General features: G+C 38.8%; 1 protein-coding gene across 1 annotated transcript in view; it reads left to right on the top strand.

The window, feature by feature from the left end:
* The window catches only part of HECW1 (HECT, C2 and WW domain containing E3 ubiquitin protein ligase 1), an 803,434-nt gene that overhangs the window by 279,400 nt on the left and 501,463 nt on the right, over positions 1–22,571 (top strand). The window contains exon 4 of the mRNA XM_045193075.2: positions 1,339–1,433. Coding sequence (XP_045049010.1) covers positions 1,339–1,433 — 95 coding nt within the window. The remainder of the gene's footprint in view (positions 1–1,338; positions 1,434–22,571) is intronic.

Here is a 22,571-nt window from a genome sequence, read left to right on the forward strand (position 1 = left end):
ACAAATTGAAATGCAGAGTTTATTACTGATATGTACCTGTGTTTAGAAAATATACCGTCTTCCTTGTGCTCCAGTAACTTCTCAAAGTCTTCTTCCAAACCCCCACACTTTTTTAATCACAGTGAATTATATAACAAAATTACATAAGAAATAAACCATTGGTAGGCATCAAACTATCTAAAACCTTAGAACTAAGGGTTTAAAAGAAATAACCTCTTGTGATAACCTATAATACAGAAGTCTAAATAACGGTTTTAACTTGGTTAAAAAATGCAAAGGTCAAAACAGTTTTAGAAAAAAGTCAAGGCCTGTCCATGAGGCCACCTGTTGACTATCATTGTCAACTGCCTGCCTCATGGGAGTCTCAACAAAACCCTTGGCTTAAATTCAATTCCAACAAGAATCCCTAATTTGTGATTCATTTAAGAAAGAATGTTTATTCAATGCATACATCTCAATTGTGACACAGCCCAGGGTGGAACAGCTCAATTGTTATACACTACAGCTGTAAATACAGCATGGCTATGGAACAGCTCAACTGTGATATATCAACTGTGATATAACATGGCTTTGAAAACAGCACAGTTATCAGGGGGCTCAGCTGAGGAAGGCCTGGGGCCATATTCCTTGCCTATAGGATAGCTTTACTCTTCTCTTTGATAATTTGATCTGCTCTGTTCCCTGCTGGTCAGCTCTGCTCTGCACAGGTCTGCTCCAGAGAGAAAACTTGGGTGTCTCAGCTCTAGGTGGGGAAACACAGCCTTCATTCCTTGGTGGAAAGGAAAAGGTGTGCTCTCAGAGTAAGAGGGCAGATGACTTATATACAAAGAAGTCCTAGTGCCACCCCCATCCCTTTACCTTAATGAGAAGGAAGACTCCAAATCCTAACAGTTTGGTCCAAAAGGCACTGTTTTGATTGGTCAGATTTGAGCTGCTCTGATTGGTCAGTGAAGAAGCTATATAAACTATATCCCTTATGGGGATATAGTTGCAAGGCATCTTCTAGTGGATGTGGAAAGCCTCAAGCTTATTGGTTGAAATAGAATGCTGGGAATTTCTTTATAAGGGATGTCACTGATGGCAGGAACACAGTGTAGGCAGGCAGTTTAGTGTAGGAAGCAGGCAGCTCAGTGCAATTTCTTCCTGAACTGCAGTTTGTATGAGAGGTCCCTGTATAAAAATTGCTGTTATTTTTTAATTTAAGCCCAATTTGAGACCAGGAGCCATTCTTAGTAATTATCTACTTTCTCTGGGTCCACAGGAGAAACCATGTTGCAGTTACTTAGGGTGTCCTCTCTGGCCCTGGCTATATCTTCCCATTTTATTTTTGTCTTTCAGCTGAAACTAAGATCTGCTTCAAATACTACCATGGAGTGAGTGGAGCCCTGCGAGCTACCACCCCAAGTGTCACAATCAAAAATTCAGCAGCTCCTGTAAGTCTCATTCCTTCCTCTTTGGTCAAAAATAACTCTGTGATTCTTTACTTTTTCCTGTTGTTATGTTTGTGTGTGTGTGTGTGTGTGTGTGTGTACACACACACATGGAGACATATTTGAGAGATTATGAATAGATAGACACATACATCAAAATAATAAAGAGGAATGAGATCTTAAAGCAACCTTATTAAAATGCATATCACTTTTTGTTACAGAAATGTCAAGCTTCAGTCGTAGATAGCCAGATGTTTCTAACAAATTCATGCTTAATAGCAGTGAATAAACCTTTCTTTGGAACATATTTTTAAATGCCTTAGTTTCAAATATTTACATTTTTATATGTTTTAATTTCGTTTTAGGCTTATAACTAAATCACTAATTTTAGTGGGGGGGGGGGCTGTGCCTGGAGGACCCCCCCAGCCACCACGGATGAGAATAAGTCTACCAAGACATGATCTGTTTGGAGAGGAAAAGTGGCCGATCTCTCAAAGGAGAATGGCCAGGAACCTGTTTCTTGATCGGCTTTTATTGGGTTTAACTTGCATAGGAATGCAGGTCATATAGGTAAAGCTCATCAATCATTGTCAGGCAGAAATGATCAAATAATAGATACCATTCAAAGAACTCAGGGCTTGTTCTGAGTCAGGATCAGATAGTTAAAGAGCCATAAAACTTTGGGGAATAAACTCATTCCATTCATGGACCCTTATCAGAAAATTGAGGGTATTAGTAAAGTAGGTTTCATAGGATTTTATGTAGTCTTTCTTAGGCCTGATTGCCCTAGGGAACCCACCCTTTCCAGCACAGGGCCTCACCCACCTCTGGCATTGTTTCAGGCTTAAATCAGGGAGGGGAAGTAAGGCAGCCAAAAGATTAGGAGACTTCTTGCAGACAGAATGAGGACTCAGGCTATGTCAAAACTGAGGGGCAAGGGTCCATCACCCCCTTTTTCTGTAGCCCCCAAGTCCTTCCCTGAGGGCCTCTTCGTGACTGTGCCTGTCTTAGTCCCTCCTTTGAGGAATCTTACCCATCATTGGCTAACTGGTCATGCACTGGGGGCCAAGCAGGGTGAAGTAAAGTGGGCAGAGGCAGCGCCCCTGCCAGGGAGATAAGCTTTGTCTCCTTAGTGGCTTATGGTCCCAAGGTCTCTGACTCAGCCTTAGCCATGGGGGTTTACAGCTTCTGAAACCAGGCAGGGTGGTTCCCAACATTTTAGTATTATAATTGTAAAATAGTAAACTTAGAAAAGACTAGAGTCTCTGATCTTTTCTTTCTATAGTAAGAAACTGTGCTCAAAGATATTAAGTAATGTACTTAAGGTCACACAGTTAGCTAGTTGCTGATCACGGTTTTAAATCATGTCTTTTGTTCCCTATTCTGTGACTTTGATCATTACTATGGTAATAGCACATTTTCCTAAATTACAGTCTAGTGCAGTTTACCTTAGTTCTCAATACATATAATCAGGCTAGCTGAAATTTACTTACAATGGCATTTCTACCCTTTTCACATAAGTTAAAAATTACTGAATAGGAGAGACTGAACAAAAACCAGTGAGAACTTTGTCATACTAATGTAAGTTATTTTTTTGTCTTTTGAGGAAGGGGGAAAAGTACTTGAAATGAAATATAAATGATTCAGAAAGTAGTTTGGCTCTAAAATATACCATTTTGTTGTTTTACAAATCAGTTTTTCCATATGCTGAAGATGAGCAAGTTGAGCACTTGGTGACAGTAGTAAGATTAGCAGGCCAGATCTGCCTTCATCCTGAGAAGCAGAGCAGAACTGGAGGCTGACCTGGGGCAGGCCATGGTGGGAAGGGGGGAGGTGTCAGGGCTTACTTGGAGGGGACACAGAGCAGGAAGGGGAGGGAGAACATGAGAGACCATATGCACTTTTGACTGCTGTACCACTTTCTGTACACTAGATATTTAGGTTGGGACATGAGGTCTGTCATTTTACTGGCTGGGATAGGAATTAAAGTGTGGAAATTTGCCAGACTTATTTTTCCAGGCCCATTTGTGTGGGTCATCCTTAAAAGAGGATACCTGGAAAAGACAAAGAGGTCTTGATACATGTTTCCAATTGTGAAGGCATGGGGGTCAGTTAAATCATGGCAACAAGGCTAGAGTTGGCACTGAATTAAACCAGAGGTGAGGTGGACAAAGCAGTAAGGCATTGAACACAGAGCAGACAGAGAAGGAAGGAGGCTGGAAGTGGAGGTGAGCTGATTTAGTAAAAACTTTTCAGATGCATGATTAGCTGGCTTTTTGCCAGGGAAGAAAGTCACATGATGAGGGGCTGCTGATGCCAGGAGCAAGGGCTTATGTCTGAGATGAGGAAACATCACATCAGGTGCTTGAATCATATTAGGGAGATTTCATTGATTCTGTGTCAGCCCTCACTTCACCCATTTTTGTATCCCATGTGTATTGCTTGTATTTAAAACTTAGACATCTTGAAATACTTTGGGATTTTGCTGTTGTGCTGATTATCATAATGATTTTTTCACGTAAATCAGTAGATACTTCATTTAACACTTTAATGTACATTTCACTTTTCTTTCTCTTCTTAATCTTCAGGCATGTGAGACCAGAGACAGAGACAGAATAATCATTGTATTTCCTCTTTGGAGATGAGCACTTAGAGTCATATGGCAGAAGAAAACATGCATTTTTCTGCAAGACAGTATTTTAATGTACAGTTGGGTTTTATAATAGTTAAACTTTTAGTGGCCCACACTGTTCTGTATCATGGTGCACTTTTCAAAGAAGTTTTACTTGCATTATTCTAGTTGATTTATAGCACATTTGTGAGATGAGCAAGAAGTATCATTTTGTTTAAGTGACTATTTGGCTATATGGCAATCAAGCTGAATCAAATTTAGCTTATACTTTTTGCAACTCAGTTCATTTACTAGTATAAACCAGCAAATTTCTGGGTTAAATAAGTCTTTGCAGATTGATCTGGGACTTCAGCACACTGTTTCTCAGGGAAATGCTATTTAAGTGTCCTAAAATGATCTTGTCAATAAATTTGAGTATTTGTTTGTAAATTGAAGATTGGTGGTGCTGTAGTAAACACTTATGGAGAATTGGTTGTCTGTGGATATTATATTTCAAAAGTCAGGAGTTAGTTTATGACAATATACTAAAACTGTAATTTTTGAAAAGCGGAGACAAAACTGATGAAAAATAGAAAAAGAGGAATGGAAACATGGAATATACTGACAGCTATTAAGAAGAGGTGGGAGAGAGGGACTAGATGAAAGAAGGTGAAAGGATTAGGCAAAGAATATATATACATAACTCATAGATACAGACAAAAGTGTGGTGATGGCCAGATAGAAGGTAGGGGTGGGGGCTGGGTGGAGGCATGCAAAGTTGGGGAAATGAGGACATCTATAATAGTCTCAACAATAAAAGTTTTTTTTTAAAGATATCAAATGTTCCCTTAGTATAACCAGTACTTTAATGCTTTGAGCATATCAGGTTATCAATATGTATTAGTTCTTTTTCTCATGTCCTCATTCTACCTTATTCTTTGCCCTACTGACATCTGTTGCAGTCCCTGTTATAAAAATTGGTTGCCATTTATTCTCCTCTTTCCAGGACATTTATTTTTTAGGGTTATTTAAAAATTACAGATAACTTAATTTTATTAGACAAAATACCAAATTATATCCTCAGCATCAGTCTTTTTAGTTTCTGCAAAAATATTGTTACCATCCTCCCATGACTAACACTGTCCCATATTATCCTGTTATTAGCTATACTTTGCTGGATCTGGTGACATATTTTTAAAATCTCATATCAAATACTCTTCATTCTCATTATGACTGTGGGAAACCACAGACTCTATGTTTGATGTATGTTTCCCTTTATATTAAGCACAAATAGCCATTTTTTGGCAATAGTGGTCATATTCTCTTTTGCCATTAATCCTGTCTTCTCAAAGTTTATTCATTTAGTACTACTTCAAATTTTATTAAGCCTATATTATATGCAGATCACTCTATTATATATGGAAGGAAGCAAAGACTAGAAGAATATCATTGCCTTTAAATACTTTGTAGCCAATGGAGAAAGGATGCATGCACATTGATGAATAAAATGCAAAGCAGAGTGTGACGGGATCTAATAGTATTCATTCCAGTTCAGGTGCTCCTTCTTCTGCATCTAGCTAAACAAACAGGACCACCATGTGCCTTTGAGTGGAAAGATAGGAAGACACTTTCCTGTTCTTTGAAAGGCTGTGGGAGAGAAAGTCTAAATGGCAAAGCCTGCTTTGGGGACAAAGTATAGGTTGTGAAACATGAGCATAGGGTCTTAAGGTAAACATAAGTTGATTCTATCAGTAACTTTATGTGATGCTTTTAACTCTCTAGAACATGTTTCCATTTTTGAACAATTTTCTTTTCCTCAGCTCTTATGAGACAATTATTTTATTGAATACATTGGGGTGACACTGGTTCACAAAACCAGATTTCAAGTGTATAACTCAACAAAACATCATCTGTCCACTGCATCATGGACCCATTGCCCATAGCAAAATCTCTTTCCATCCTCATTTATCCCCACTTTGCCCACCTCTACCTAACCTTCCCACACTTTCCCTCTGGCTATCACCACTCTGTTTTCTGTGTCTATGAGTTATGCATATACGCTCTTTGACTAACCCCTTCACAATCTTTTATCCAGTTCCTCAACCCCCACCCACACCAAAAGCTGTCAGTCTGTTCCATGTATCTATGTCTGTTTCTATTTTGTTCATCAGTTTATTTTCTTCATCAGATTCCAAATATAAGTGAGATCATATGGTATTTGTATTTCTCTGAATGGCTTATTTCACTTAACATAATAATATCCAGGTCCATCCATGCTGTCACAAAAGATTTTTTTTTCTTTCTTAGAGCTGTGTAGTATTCCATAGTGTAAATGTACCTCAGCTCTTTTTATCCACTCATCTACTGATGAGCATTTCGGCCATTTCCATATATCTTAGCGATTGTAAATAATGCTGAAATGCACATACAGGTGGATATATTCTTTTGCAATTAGTGTTTTGATATTTTTTGCATATATTCTCAGAAGAAGGATCACTGGGTAAAATGGCAGTACCATTTATATTTTTTGAGGAAACTCCATACAGTTTTCCAAAGTGGCTGCACTAGTCTGCATTCCCACCAACATTGCACTAAGATTCCTTTTACTCCTCATTCTCACCAGCACTTGATGTTTGTTGATTTATTGATGATAGCCATTCTGACAGGTGTGAGGTGACATTTTATTGTGGTTTTAATTTGCATCTTTCTGATGCTTAGTGATGTTGAACATCTTTTCATATGTCTATTGGCATCTGTATGTCCTCTTTGGAGAAGCATCTTATCAGATTCTTAGCCCATTTTTAAAATTGGATTGTTTGTCTTCTTGGTGTTGAGTTGTATAAATTTTTATATATTTTGGAAATTAACCCTTCATCAGATACATCTTTGGTAAATATGTTCTCCCATGCATTGGGATCTGTTTTTATTTGCTGATTGTTTCCTTCGCTGTGCAAAGGCTTTTTAGTTTGATGTAGTCCCATGTGTTCATTTTTTCTCCTTTCTTTCCCTTGCCCAATGAGATATACCAGCAAAAATATTGCTACAAGAAATTTCTGAAATTCTACTGCCTATGTTTTCTTCTAGGGTTTTTATGGTCTCATGACTTACACTTAATTCTTTAATGCATTTTGATTATATTCTTGTGTATGGTGTAAGTCAGTGCTTAGTTTTAAATTTTTGATGTATCTATCCAATGTTTCCAACACCATTTATTGAAGGGAATAGCTTTACCCTATTGTATGTGCTTGCCTCCTTTGTCAAAATATTATTATTTAGCCATAAAGGCATGGGTTTATTTCTGTGCTTTCTATGCTGTTGCATTGATCTATATACCTGTTCTTGTGCCAATACAATGCTGTTTTGGTTACTGTGTCCTTGTTGTATAGTTTAATATCAGGTAATGTGATACCTCTAATTTGATTCTTCTTTACTAAGTATGCTGAGGCTCTTCCCCATCCTTTGTGATTCCACATGAATATTTAGAACATTTGTTCTAGATCTGTGAGATATGCCATTGGTATTTTAATAGAAATTGTGTTGAATCTGTAGATTGCTTTGCATAGTATGGGCATTTTAATAATGTTAATTTTTCCTGCCCATGAACATGATATATGATTCCACTTATTTGTATCTTCCTCAGTTTCTTCCTTTAGTATCTTATAATTTTCCAAGTACAGGTATTTTACCTCTTTGGTTAAATTTATCCCTAGGTATCTTATTATTATCATTGTTTTGCCACAGTGATTAGAATTACTCCCTTAATTCCCTTTCTCATAGCTCATTATTGGTTTATGAAAATGCCATCAATTTATGAATATTAATTTTGTATTCTGCTACTTTGCCAAATTCATTTATTACATGCAGCAGCTTTTGCTGGACTTGTTAAGTTTCTCTCTAATACCATGTCATCTGCAAATAATGACAATTTTGCTTCTTCTTCCCCAATTTGAATGCCTTTTATCTTTTTATTTTGATTGCTGTGTCTAGGAATTCCAGTACAATGTTAAATAAGAGAGGGAAAAGGAGACATCCTTGTCTTATTCTAGGTCTTAAGGGAAAGCTTTTCTTTTTTACCCATTGAATGTGATTTTTGTGTGTGTGGATGTGTCATATATGGGCTTTATATTTTGAGTTATGATCCCTCTATTCTTTTTGTTTTTAAAATTTTACTTATTTTTAGAAAGAGGGGAAGGGAGGGGAAAAAGAGCATAAGAGAGGCATTGCCTGCCTCTCGCACACCACCAACTGGTAACTTGCTCTGCAACCCTGGTATGTGCTCCAGTGGGGAATTGAGCCAGTGGCCTCTTGTTTTGTAGGACATTGCCTAACTCACTAGGCCACAGAAGTTAGTGCAGACCCGTCTATTTTTACATTGCTGACAGTTTCTATCATAAATGGGTGTTGGATTTTACCAAATGCTTTTTCTGCAACTATTAATATGATCATATGATTTTTATCTTTTATTTTTTATGTGATGTATCACATTTATTGATTTGTAAGTATTGTACCATCCTTGCATCACCCAGATAAATCCCACTTAATCATGGTGTATGATTTTTTAAAGTATTGCTAGATCTTTTTTGCTAATATTTTATTGCGGATTCCTTTTTTTCTAATTTTATTGATATTCAATTACAGTTGTATGCCTTTTCTCCCCACCCCTCCACCTCACCCCACCTGACCCACCTGCCTCACCAACCTCCACCGTGCACGTTGATTTTGTCCATGTGTCCTTTATACTAGTTCCTGTAATACCCTCTTCCCACTGTCGCCACCCCACTCCCCCCTGGCTATTGTTAGATTGTTCTTAACTACAATGTCTCTGGTTATATTTTGTTTGCTTTTTTCTTTTGTTGATTATGTTCCAGTTAAAGGTGAGATGATATGGTATTTGTCCCTCACCGCCTGGCTTATTTCACTTGGCATAATGCTCTCCAGTTCCATCCATGCTGTTGCAAAGAGCATAAGCTCCTTCTTTATCTCTGCTGCGTAGAATTCCATTGTGTAAATATACCATAGTTTTGGGATCTACTCGTTTGCTGATGGGCACTTAGGTTGCTTCCAGTAGTGGCTATTGTAAATTGTGCTGCTATGAACATTGGGGGAAACAGGTTCATTTGGAATGGTGTTTCAGGGTCCTTAGGGTATAATCCCAGCAGTGGAATTGCTGGGTCAAAGGGCAGTTCCATTTTTAGTTTTCTGAGGAAATTCCATACTGTTTTCCACAGTGGCCTCACCAGTCTGCATTCCCACCAACACTGCACTAGGGTTCCCTTTTCTCCGCATCCTCTCCAACATTTGTTTCTGGAATTGTTTATGTTGGCAACTCTGACTGGTGTGAGATGATACCTCATTGTGGTTTTAATTTGCATCTCTCTGATGGCTAGTGATGCTGAGCATCTTTTCATATGTCACTGGGCCCTCTGGATGTCTTCCTTGGAGAAGTGTCTGTTCAAGTCCTTTGCCCATTTTTTAATTGGGTTGTTTGTCTTCCTGGAGTGGAGTCATGTGAGTTCTTTATATATTTTGGAGATCAGGCCCTTGTCTGAGGTATCATTGGCAAACATGTTTTCCCATACTGTTGGTTCTCTTTGTAATTTGGTGCTGTTTTCTTTAGCCATGCAGAAGCTTTTTATTTTGATGAGGTCCCATTTGTTTATTCTTTCCTTTATGTCCCTTGCTTTAGGGGACATATCTGTGAGTATGTTGCTGCTTGGAATGTCTGAGATCTTCCTGCCAATGTTTTCCTCTAGGATTTCTTTGGTGTTACGACTTATATTTAAGTCTTTTATCCATCTTGAGTTTACTTTTCTGTATGGCGTAAGTTGGTGATCGAGTATCATTTTTTTTTGCACGTAGCTGTCCAGATCTCCTAACACCATTTGTTGAAGAGGCTATTTTGCTCCATTTTATGCTCCTGCCTCCTGTGTCAAATATTAAATGACCGTAAAGATTTGGGTTTATTACTGAGCTCTCTGTTCTGTTCCATTGGTCTATATGCCTGTTTTTATGCCAGTACCAGGCTGTTTTGATTACAGTGGATTTGTAATTCAGTTTGATATCAGGTATTGTGATCCCTCCTGCTTTGTTCTCCTTTCTCAAAATTGCTGCAGCTATTCGGGGTCGTTTATGGTTCCATATAAATTTCTGAAAGGTTTGTGGTATATCTGTGAAATATGTCATTGGTACTCTAATAGAGATGGCATTGAATCTATAAATTGCTTTGGGAAGTATGGCCATTTTGATGATGTTAATTATCCCAATCCATGAGCATGGTACATGCTTCCATTTGTTTGTGCCTTCCTTAATTTCTTTCTTCACTGTTGTGTCGTTTTCTGAGTACAGGTCTTTTACCTCCTTGGTTAGGTTTATTCCCAGGTACTTTATTTTTCTTGTTGCTGTATCAAATGGGATTTTTTCCCTGATATCTGTTTCTGCAGTTTCGTTGTTGGTATACAGGAATGCCTTTGACTTCTGAGTATTGACATTGTATCCAGCTGTTTTGCCAAATTCATTTATTAGGTCAAGTAGTTTTTTGGTGGAGTCTATAGGATTTTGCATGTACACTATCATATCATGTGCAAACAGTGATAGTTTCATTTCCTCCTTTCCAATTTGGATGCCTTTTATTGCTTTTTCATGTCTGATTGCTGTGGCTAGGACATTCGGTACTATTTTGAATAGGAGTGGTGAGAGAGGGCATCCTTGTCTTGTTCCTGTTCTTAGGGGGAAAGCTCTAATTTTTTCTCCATTGAGTATGATGTTGGCTGTAAGTCTCTCATATGTAGCCTTTATTGTGTTGAGGAATGCTCCCTTTATTCCCACTTTGCTGAGTGTTTTTATCAGAAATGGGTGCTGTATCTTATCAAATGCTTTTTCTGCATCTATTGATATGATCATGTGATTTTTGTCTTTGCTGTTGTTGATGTGATTTATTATGTTTATTGATTTGTGAATATTCTACCGTCCTTGCATCCCTGGGATGAATCCCAGTTGGTCATGGTGGATGATCTTTTTAATGTATTGCTGGATGCTGTTTGCCAATATTTTGTTGAGAATTTTAGCGTCTATGTTCATCAGTGATATTGGCCTGCAGTTTTCTTTCTTCATTGTATCTTTATCTGGTTTTGGGATTAGGATGATGCTGGCTTCATAAAAAGACTTTGGGAGTCTTCCATCAGTTTGGATTTTTTCGAATAGTCTGTGAAGGATAGGGGTTAGGTCTTCCTTAAATGCTTTGTAGAATTCCCCTGTGAAAACGTCAGGTCCAGGGCTTTTGTGTATTGGGAGTTTTTTGATGATTGCTTGAATTTTGTCTGCTGTTATTGGTCTGTTCAGGTTTTCTGCTTCTTCTTCATTCAGTTTTGGAAGATTATATTTTTGTAGAAATGTGTCCATTTCACCTAGGTTTTCAAATGTCTTGGCATAGAGTTCTTTGTTGTAATTTCTTACAAATCTTTGTTCTTCTGTGGTATCAGTTGTAATCACTCCTCTTTCATTTCTAATTGTGTTTATTTGGATCCTCTTTCTTTTTTGCTTGATGAGCCTACATAAAGGCTTGTCAATTTTGTTTATCTTTACAGAGAACCAGCTCCTGGATTCATTGATCCTTAGAATTGTGCTTTCATTCTCTGTGTTATTTAACTCTGCCCTGATCTTGGTTATTTCCTTCCTTCTGCTTGCTCTGCGCTGTCTTTGTTGTTTTTCCTCCAGTTCTTGTAGGTGTAGGGTTAGGTTGTTTGTTTCAAATGTTTCTATCTTTTTAAGATAGGTCTGTATGGCTATGAACTTCCCCCTCAGGACAGCCTTTGCTTTGTCCCATAGGTTTTGGGTTGTTGTGAGTTCATTTTCTTCTGTTTCCAGAAAGTTTTTGATTTCTTCCCTAATCTCGTTCTTAACTCATTCATTGTTTAATATCATGCTATTCAGTCTCCATGATTTTGAGTGTTTGAGGTTTTTTCCTTTGGGGTTAGTTTGTAGTTTCAGTCCCTTGTGGTGCGAGAAAATGCTTGATATGGTTTCAATTTTCTTGAATTTGTTGAGGCTTGCTTTATGTCCTATCATGTGGTCTATCTTTGAAAAAGTTCCATGTACACTTGAAAAGAATGTGTATTTTGGTTCTTTGGGATGAAAAGCTCTATATATGTCAGTTAAGTCCATTTCCTCTAGGGTATTGTTAAGTGACACAATATTATTTTTGATATTTGTTTGGAAGACCTGTCGATTTTTGACAGTGGGGTGTTAAAGTCCCCTACTCTAATTGTATTCCTGTCAATGTCTTTCTTGAAGTCCTCCAAGATTTTCTTTATGTATTCGGGTGCTCCTATATTGGGTTCATATATATTTACAATGTTTTTGTCTTCTTGGTGGTTTCTTCCTCTGAGTATTATGAAGTGACCTTCTGGGTCTCTCTTTATGGCCCTTCTTTGGAAGTCTATTTGTTCTGATATGAGTATTGCTACCCCTGCTTTTTTTTTCCTGTCCGTTTGCTTGGAAAATTTGTTTCCAGCCTTTCACTTTCATTCTGTGTAAGTCTTTTGTCCTGACTTGGGTCTCATGTAGGCAGCATATGTGTGGGTCACGTTTTCTTATCCATTCAGCTATTCTATGTCTTTTGATTGGAGCATTTAATCCATTTATGTTTCAGGTTATTATCGATATGTAGTTATTCATTGCCATTTTTTCCTACCTGTGTTTCTCTCTCTTTCTCTTTTCCTTCCTTTCCATAAAGCATTCCCTTTAGCATCTCTTGCAGAGCTGGTTTGGTGGAAGTGTATTCTTTTAGACTTCTTTTGTCTGGGAAACTCTTTATTTGGCCTTCTATCTTGATTGAGAGCCTTGCTGGGTAAAGTAGCCTTGGTTGCAGGCCTCTGGTTCTCATTCCTTGGAATATTTTTGCCATTCTCTTCTGGCTTGGAGCGTTTCCATTGAAAAGTCAGTTGGTAACCTTATTGGGGCTTCCTTGTATGTTACTTCCTTTTTCTCCCTTGCTGCCCCTAAGATCCTCTCTTTGTCATGGAATTTTGCCATTTTAATTATGATGTGTCTTGCAGTGGGCCTTTTGGGTTCCTCTTGCTTGGGACTCTCTGTGTTTCGTGGATTTGGGTGACTTTTTCTCCCCTCAGTAGGGAAATTTTCCATCATTACTTTTTCAAACAGGGTTTTTATCCCTTGCTCTTCTTCTTCTCCTTCTGGTAGTCCTATTATACGGATACTGTTACATTTCATGTTGTCTTGCATTTCCCTTATTACCTCTTCATTCTTTCTGAGCCTCTTTTCCTCTTCTTGCTCTTTCTGGGTGTTTTTTTCTACTTTGTCCTCCAGCTCGCTGATCTGATCCTCTGCTTCATCAAGTCTGCTTTTCATTCCTTCTACTGTGTTCTTAAGTTCAGAAATTGTTCTCTTCATTTCTTCTTGGCCCTTGTTGATAGTTTCTATTTCCTTTTTCATGTTGGTATAGTTTGCAGTGAGTTCATTGTGGTTTCCCTGTAGTTTCTCATAGTTCTTTGTGAGCTCAGAGAGCTCAGTGAGCTTCCTGATAACCATTGCTTTGAACTCAGTATCTGATAGTTGACTTACCTCTTTTTCAGTTAGCATTCTTCCTTAGGCTTCCTCCTTTCCTTTCATTTGGGGATTGCTTCTTTGTCCTCCCATTGATTGTGAGACTCTTCTTGTTAAGCTCTGCTTCTTTAATTTATCTATTCTGACTCCCTGGGTTTATGGTATGAACTTCTATGGTAGAATGCCAGTGGGATTCAGTGGTGCTGTCTCCTTAATCTCCTGTGCTCACTGGTCCTCAGCTGACCTTTATGGGTGTAACACGGTCTAACTCTGGTCTTTTCAGCACTCCACGTTTTCTTGTCTCACCTGTGGCTAAGAGGAATGGGGGAAGAAGAAAAAAAAAGAAGGGAAGGAGGGAAAAAGGGAATAGAAAAAGAAAGGAAGGAAGGAAGAAGGAATGAAGAAAGATTGGAGGCAAGATAAGTAGGAATTTTAACAAAAAATAAAACAACAGAATAATTAAAAGAAGGCAGGAAGAAGGAATAAAAAATGTAAAGGATGAAAGGAAGAAGGAATAAAAAAAGATTGAAAGACAGAAAGGAAGAAAGAATTCAGGTGGATAGGAGGAAAGGAAAAAAAAAAAGTCTTCTGCTGGCTTTAAACCAGTCAGGTTAGTTCTGCTGGTCTCCCTGTCTGTGGAAGGGGAGGCGGTGGTTGGAAGGATTGGTTTCAGTTTTCCCCCATCCTGAGCCACACTCTTCGCTGTTGTTCAGCCTTCAGTCCAGTTTCTTCGGGTCCTTCTGCTCCCCACTAGGCCTTCATTTCATCAGCTTTGCTGTCCTTGTGTTGCACTAAGTAGGGGCAACTCACATTCCACGTTCTTGCTCTTTGCTGACTTAGATGCTAGGGGGTTTCGGTGCTGCTATGGGGTACTTCAGCCCCCTACTGGGTCGAATCTTTCCAGGGAATGCAGTATCTCCTAGCCCTGCAGCTCCCCTCTACTGGGCGTTGTGCCTTCCTCCTAGAGAGCCAGTAGTCCCTGCAGGGTTCTGTGCGCAGGGGCTAGGTAGGAGTTTTTCAGAACCAGTGCTTTTGGGTGTGGTCTCCTGCAGGCAGCCAGTCTGTTGGTTGGGTTGTGTGGCCAATCTCGACTTTGGCCCTGGGTTGGGTGCCGATCCTCCGCTTTGGGTCTGTGTGCGGGGGCAGCCAGCCACTGATCTTATTGCGCACCCACCCGAGGTTTCAGGTGTGGGCGCCCAGACCTGGTTTGATGTTTGTGCGCCCACCCAGGCACATTTTGTCTGTGTGCCCAGGCAGCCGGGCCGCTTATCAGGGCACATGCCCACCCGGGGTTTCAGTTGTGGGCCCCCAGTCCACTAATCTGGGTGTGTAGCAGCTGGGCTTCAGTTGAGCACTGGGGCTGCTTTTCCATGTTCTCAGTCCAGGGGCTGAGGGGGGAGTGGTGTCAGAGGCCCTGGCTGCTGAGGAGAGTTCTCTAACTAGCTGCTGAGTGCCTCTATTTTCTTTTCCTTTTTGAGAAATTCTTCCTATTCAAGACCCCCTGGTCCAAACAAACACCTGGCAGCTCACACAGCCCAGCCTGGCTCTCTCCCAAGAATCCTGCAGCAGACCCTGCACCTGGGCCGGGGCTTCAGCCGCCCTGGTCCCGGCCCTGTTCCCAGGGACCTTAGTGTCCTTAAGCACTCTTCTTACTGTCTGATCTTTCAATGTCCTCTATCTTTGGTCTCTGATCTTTATATATGCTGGAATACTGTTGGGTGTTTGCTCTGCTCCTCAGATCAGCTAGGTATTTCACTGGCGTTGAGGGGAAGTGGACTCTGCTCCCACCTATCTTGCCGCCATCTTCTCTCTCCATTATTGTGGATTTCAACATCTATTTTCATCAGGGATATTGGCCTATAATTTTCTTAATTTGCTGTGACTTTTCTGATTTTGGAATTAGGATAATGCTGATCTTGTTAAAAGAGCTTTGGCATCTTCTCTCCATTTGAATTTTTTTAGAATGCTTTGAGAAAGATAGGTGTTAGTTCTTCTTTGAATGATTGATAAAATTTACCTGTGAAGCCATGCAGTCCATGATTTTTGTTTGCTGCTAGTTTTTTTGATTACTGTTTCAATAGCATTAATTGTTATTGGTCTAATCAGGTTTTCTGATTATTCCTAGTTCAATTTTGGAAGCTTGTATGTCTTTAGAAATGTATTCATTTCACTCAGGTTGTTTACTGGCATATAGTTGTACATAGGAATGTTTTTTATAATCGTTTGCATTTGTATGATAGCAGTTGTTACTTCTCTTCTTTCATTTCTGATTTTATTTATTTGGGATATCTCATTTTTTCTTGATGAGTCTAGCTAATGGCTCATCAATCCTCTTTATTTTTTCAAAGAACCAGCTTTTGGTTTGATTGATCTTTTATATTGTTTTATTAGTCTGTTAAGTCATTTATTTTTGTTCTGATCTTTATTATGTCCTACCATCTATTTACTTTTGGCTTTGTTTATTGTTCTTTTTCTGGTTCTTTCAGGTGAAGTATTAGATTGTATATTTGAGATTTTTCTTGCTTCTTGAAGTAGGCATATAATGCTATGACCTTCTATCTCAGAACTGCTTTTCACTGTGTCGCATAGTGTTCTTACTTATTTGTCTCCAGATAACTTTTAATTTATTTCAGTATCTCATTTTTAAAGCATCTGTTATTTAATAACATGTTATTTGTCTTCATGTGTTTGAATTTTCCTCAGTTTTTCTCAATTTCTCATGTAATTCATTTCTAATTTCATACTATTGTGGTCAAAGAAGTTTGATATGTTTTCAATCTTCTTCAATTTTTAAAGGCTTATTTCTATCTTGCGGATGTTCCATGTGCACTTGAAAAGAATGTATATTCTCCTGCTGTGGGAAGAAGTATTCTGTAAATATCAATTAAATCCATCTGATCCAGTGTATCACTTAAGGTCTCTGTTTCTTTGTTGATTTGTTTTGTCTGGAAGATCTATCCATTCATAAAATTTTGGATATTGATTTTGGAAAATTGTTATCCATTGATAACATTTTCTACTATGACCATATTTGTATTGTTCTTTCCCTTAAACCCTACCAAGATATTCTTTTCATCTTTAGGTACTTTTGTGTTGGGTGCATATATGTTAACAAGGGTTATATCCTTTATTAGATCAATCCCTTTAGTATTACATACTGACCTTCTTTGTCTCTTGCTACAGCCTTTGTTTTTGAAGTCTATTTTGCCTTATGTAAGTATTACTACTCCAGCTTTTTTTGTTTTCATTTGCATGGAATATTGTTTTTTCTGTTCCTTTGCTTTCATTCTATGTGTATCCTTTGTTCTGAGGTATCTTCTATATATATATTGATTATGTTTTCTTATCCATTGAGATTCTCTATGTCTTTTGATTGCAGCCTTTAATTAATTTACATGTAAGGTTATTTTTGATGGTATTTATTTACTTTTATTTTATTTTTTATCTCTTTTTTCTCCTTCTTTTTCTTAAGGCTAGCCCTTTAACATTTCTTGCAATAGCTTTTTTTTTTTAATCTGAAAACTCTTTATTTTTCATCAGTTGTACATGATAAGCATGACCAGTGCAGCAAAGTTGGTTGGGCATCATCCAAAATGGTGAAAGGTCACTGGTTTGATTCCTACTCAAGGCACATAACCTGAGTTGTGGGTTTGGTCCCTGGTTGGGGCATGTACAAAAGGCAACTGATTGATGTTTCTCTTTTACATTGATGTTTCTCTCCCTCTCTTTACCCATCCCTTTCCCATCTCTAAAAATAAATGAATAAATTCTGTAAATAATAAATACAGTCACATCTCAGTACTCCTCAGCTTCAAAACTTGTCAAACCCTGTACTTGTCATATTTTGATGAGAAAAAAATGTTTCAGTACTCAGAACACTTGCTCAGGACACATTGCACTTGCTAGAACTTGTAAGAGTCATGATGCTGCGCTGCAAGAGAAAATCCTTCTTCATTTGGTGCTCCTTGGTTTCCGCACTCATCACGAGTTCTGGAATGAATTAACAAGTGCCAGAGTACCACTGTAAGTGATAGCCTTGCTATATACAGTAGTCTTGGTTGCAGGTTTATCTTCTCATCACTTTAAATATTTCATGCCAAACTCTTATGGCCTAAAGTATTTCTGTTGAGAAATCAGCTGACAGCCTTCTGGGAGCCCCTTTTATGTAAATAACTGTCTCTCTTTTGCAGCTTTGAAGATTTTTTATTTGTCATTAAACTTTTTCATTTTAATTATGATGTGTCCTGGTATAGACCTTTTTGGGTTCATCTCATTTGCAACACTCTTTACTTCCTGAACTTCTGTAAATTTTTTCTTCGCCAGTTTAGGGAACATTATTTCCTAAATTTTCTTCACCAGTTTTTGGACATTATTGTATTAAACAGCTATTTTGATCCCTTGCTCATTCTCTTCCTCTTTTAGTACCAGTATGATTCTGAGGTTGTTACACTAGATGTCTCAGAAGTTCCTTAGACTGTCCTCATTTTTTTAATTGTCTTTTCAATATTCTGAGTGGGTGCTTACTGTTATCTTGTCCTCTAAATCTCTGATTTGACTTCTGATATTGATTCCTTCTAGTGTATTTTTCATTTCAGATATTGTATTTTTCATTTCTGACTGTTTTTTATGGTTTCTGTGTTCTTTTTAAAGTTTACTGTCTCTTTGTTTGAATTATCACTGACATCATTTGTTTTTACCATAAGGTTTTTGAGCATACTTATAATCGTTGTTTTAAACTCTGCATCTGGAATCTTGGTTGCTTCCATTTCATTTAATTATTTTTCTGCTGATATCTGTAGTTATTTTATTTAGGGCATATTTCTTTCCCTATTTTGTCTGCCTTTTTGTGTCTGTCTCTGTGTAGTATGCAGATCTGCTATGATGCCAAACCTTTTATGATGACTTTATTATGTGGGTTTCTTGTTGGCCTCAGTGGCACAGTCTTTCAGATCACCAAAGCTCAGTGGTCCAGGAATATTACTTCTGGATTATGTGCACCCTCCTGTTGTACTTGAGTCTTTAATGCTTTTGTCTTTTTTATGGGTGAAGTTAACCCCTCATCCTGGGTGACTCTAAAGATAAACTTTGATCACTATGTATGAGTTGCTGTATAGGGTCTTTCCCTCAAGGCAGAGTTGTTCCCAGCCATATATGGTGGCTGTCAGGATCCCTCTTTTGTAGTGCTGTCTGTGTGACTGGTTGTTTCAAGTATCATTTTGTCTTCAAGACCACTATTGGTTATGTTGGTTCTGGGTTCACTTGGGCAGGGTTTCAGTATAGGTTAATGTCAGGTGTTTTTGTAACTGGCCTTGGGCATAACTGTCTGGAGCCTCTATACTATTCACTATTATTTTTCCTGCATCTACGTGGTCTGGGTGTGCTTAGTAAGAGCCATGGTGTGTACAAGGGTCAGCTTCCTCCAGTTTAGAGCTGGGGGCAGATCTATAACAGGTCTGAAGCTCCCTGAGGACTGCCTCCATGTATCAGCTACTCTGCTTTTCTTTGAGTTAGACTGGTCAGTCTCCAGAGCCTTCTGTAAAATTTTCCCAGGCTAACCATGATCCACAGACTTTTTTGTAGGTTGTGTGCTCACTAGGGCAATGTGACCAGGTTTGGGAGTATGTGGCTAGTGGATCTACTACTTGGGGGCTTCACTGTTAGGTGCTGTATTGGGGGAAAACTGCACCTACCCTAGACCCATGTTACATGGTATCTAACAGAATCTCAAATTCTACCTCCCCCAGGAGGAATACGTGGTGCATTCAGGTTGAGTGCAGCCAGACATTCTTTCTGCAGAAGTAAGCTCAGCAGGGCAGAGCCACTAGAGCTCAGCAGGACATATTCATTGGGGATGAATATTCCCCAATGAATATTTAAGAATATTCATTCAAGAATATTCATTGGGGATGAAGCTGGCCAAGATGGCAGTATTAGAGCAAGCATTTTTTCTCCTTCTGATCAACAGACAGCCACATAACCCAGTAACTGTTGGAGTCAGGAGACTCTGAAAGAGATGCACTCCAAAGGTCCTAGCTCCAAGGCCCTCTCAGATCCAGCTGTAGTAATGACCTACCACAAAGGCAGGTCAAATGAGTCTTCCAGTATGGAAATGGCATAGAGTGAGTTTCAGGAGAGATGGGAGTGGTTTCCCCACAATTTAGTCACACAATGCAGCACATGTCTGTCTGATTCCTGGACCAAAACTTTTCAGTGATACATGCTCTGAAAGTCCCAGCTTTGCACAGCAGCTGGATCCCTCTGGCGGACTAAACTCAGCAGGTCAGGACCACAAGGAGTAGGACAAGCTAAGTGATTCAACAGGTATGTGCATGGTGCCAGCTGTGTGCTTGAGGTGAGAAATTTGGCCCCCTTTTTACAGCTACCCAGTACAATTGCTGTCTTGAGTCTTTACCAAGAACCTCTTCAGAAAAAAGAAAAAAGCTCCCCAAAAGTTCCTGCTGAGTATAGGACTTGAGAATAGCAGTGAGGTGTTGCCAGTATATGAAGACTGGGTAGTGCATTCATCAGGCTGGTGCTTGACCCTGGAATGATGGCATCTGGGTCTCTAGCAGACTCCTTTCTCTACCAGACAGACTGAATTCCCACTGATACTGATATTCACCACCAGATTCTATGCAGGCTTCTCTTCTCACCTCTGTTTTTCTAGGTTAAGGATTTCTGCATGGGGTTGAGCCCCAGACTCCTTGGGGGGAGAACTTTTGCAACCAAGATATCCCTCTGGCTTCTTAGCTATCGCATGTGTGTGACCAGCCCTTTCCAAGTTTCCACACTTCTTACCAGTCTTTATTTGGCTACTTTTCTAAATCATTGGTTATAATACTTCAGTTCAGCTAGTCTTCCATTGGTTGTTTTGGTTGATTGCTCTGTAGTTTATCTGTAAACCAGGTTTGGTGCCAGGAGGTGAGTGTAGCTTCCATGTATACAGCAAGCTTCTTGGACTCTACTTATTAGTCTTTTTTTAAAGATTTTATTTATTTTTAGAGAGAAGGGGAGGGAAAGAGAAAGAAAGGGAGAGAAATATCAATGTGTGGTGACCTCTCACACACCCCCTACTGGGGACCTGGTCTACAACCTAGGCATGTGCCCTGACTAGGATTAAACTGGCGACCCTTTGGTTCTGATTGTATATCAGAAACTATAATGGGCCCTGGCTGGTGTAGTTCAGTGGATTGAGTGCAGGCTGTGAACTAAAGGGTCACTGGTTTGATTCCCAGCCAGGGCACATGCCTGGATTGCAGGCCAGGTCCCCGGTATGGGGCATGCAAGAGGTAACCACACATTAATGTTTCTCTCCCTCTCTTTCTCCTTCTTTTCCCCTCTCTCTGAAAATGAGTAAATAAAATCTTAAGAAAAAAAGAAACTATAATGGGTTAGGGTTATAGAGGTAAAGGAAATATAAGCTCTGTCATTAAGAACTCATAATTATTCTATTATAAATGATAATGCTCTCCAAAAGGCCCAGTACCAGAGAGTGAAAATTCATTATTTTGGTGTGTAGAGAAAGCAGGGTAGAGATGCTTGTAGCAGGTGGTAAGGCTTTCAGAGGAAGTGGTATGTAGGCTGAGTCAGGATGAATAGAACTGAATAGTCAGGCCTGGAAGGGAAATAAGGTATAGCTGGCAGAAGGGCCAGTATGTGCAAGGGCATGGGGGTATGAAATGCCACAAGCCTGGTGTGTGTTAGGTCTAATGAGTATATGACTTAATGTTTTCCATATAGCACATGAACTTTTCCATAGTTTTTATATCTTACTGGGAGCACTTAGCATATGCTTCATATTTTGCTTCTATTTTCTGTAGGAAATCATTTTTTAAAGTAAGCTCTATCCATATTTTTGCATAAACTACATTCTTTTTATGCATTATAGCCTCTCTTAACAAGTTCCATGATAGTTTTTCCCCCCTCTTCATTCATACACCAAAGGACAGAAATCTATACATACCTACAATTGTCCAAAAGACAGAGTAGGTAAATTGTCCTTACCACACTATCCACTGTGAAACTTTAAGGTCTCCCCTTCAAGTCTTGTCTTGACACTTGGTTAGCAGGAAGTCTGAAGTAATTATAAAATATGGTATTCTAATTTTTAAATTTCTGTCTTTCATATATATTTCTGTTAGCCTTTCCTTAGAAGAAAATTTAAGAAAACATTTTTATTTTTGATTTGTAGAAGCTATAAATCAAATATTACAAATAAAACACAATGAATCTAAACTTAAGTGCTCTAAAATTGCACATGCAATTTATCTGTATTCAAAAGATTAGTGATGTGCAGATATTTACTAGCATGCTTTAGAATGATTTAGTAAGGGGGAGTTCTTATAAGATCTTTTGAGTATTGTAATTTTAAGTTATGTTTCCATTCCACAAACTCAAGGGTAGAATAGAAAAAAAGTTGTTAAGAAGGTTAGAGAGTTGCTTTATTTAGTTATTCACATAACATAATTTTTTTCTGAGAGTCAATAGCCTCATTTTGTCTCACTTCTGATCTGGCAAATTATTTTATGGTGCTCAGAGCCCTTCACTTTTCATCCTTTTCCTCCAGAAACTTCTCCCACCACCTCAGCTGCCCCCAGCCAATTCATGCAGTACTCTGACCCCACCAAACTTGGAAGTCTGTTCAGAACATGGTTGTTTTGTATATCTTTGTGTAGCCTATGGCTTCAAAAATTCATTTCTTTATTCAGTAAATATTTACGAAGGACCTCCTCATTGCTAACCTCCAGGGAGGCATACAAAACTGGGATTAAGGGAATAGTGAAGAGCCATCAAGGACAATGTATAAAGGACACATGGACAAAGCCAAAGGGGATAGTTTCGAGTGTGGGAGGCAGGGATGGGTGGGGTCGCGGGGCATGGTGGGGTGAAAATGGAGACAACTGTATTTGAACAATAAAAAATAAAAAATAAAATACACATAAAAAAGAAGGTATGCATTAACATAGGAC

The sequence above is a fragment of the Desmodus rotundus genome, chromosome 6 (genome assembly GCF_022682495.2).
Source record: "Desmodus rotundus isolate HL8 chromosome 6, HLdesRot8A.1, whole genome shotgun sequence".
Classification (NCBI taxonomy): Eukaryota; Metazoa; Chordata; class Mammalia; order Chiroptera; family Phyllostomidae; genus Desmodus; species Desmodus rotundus.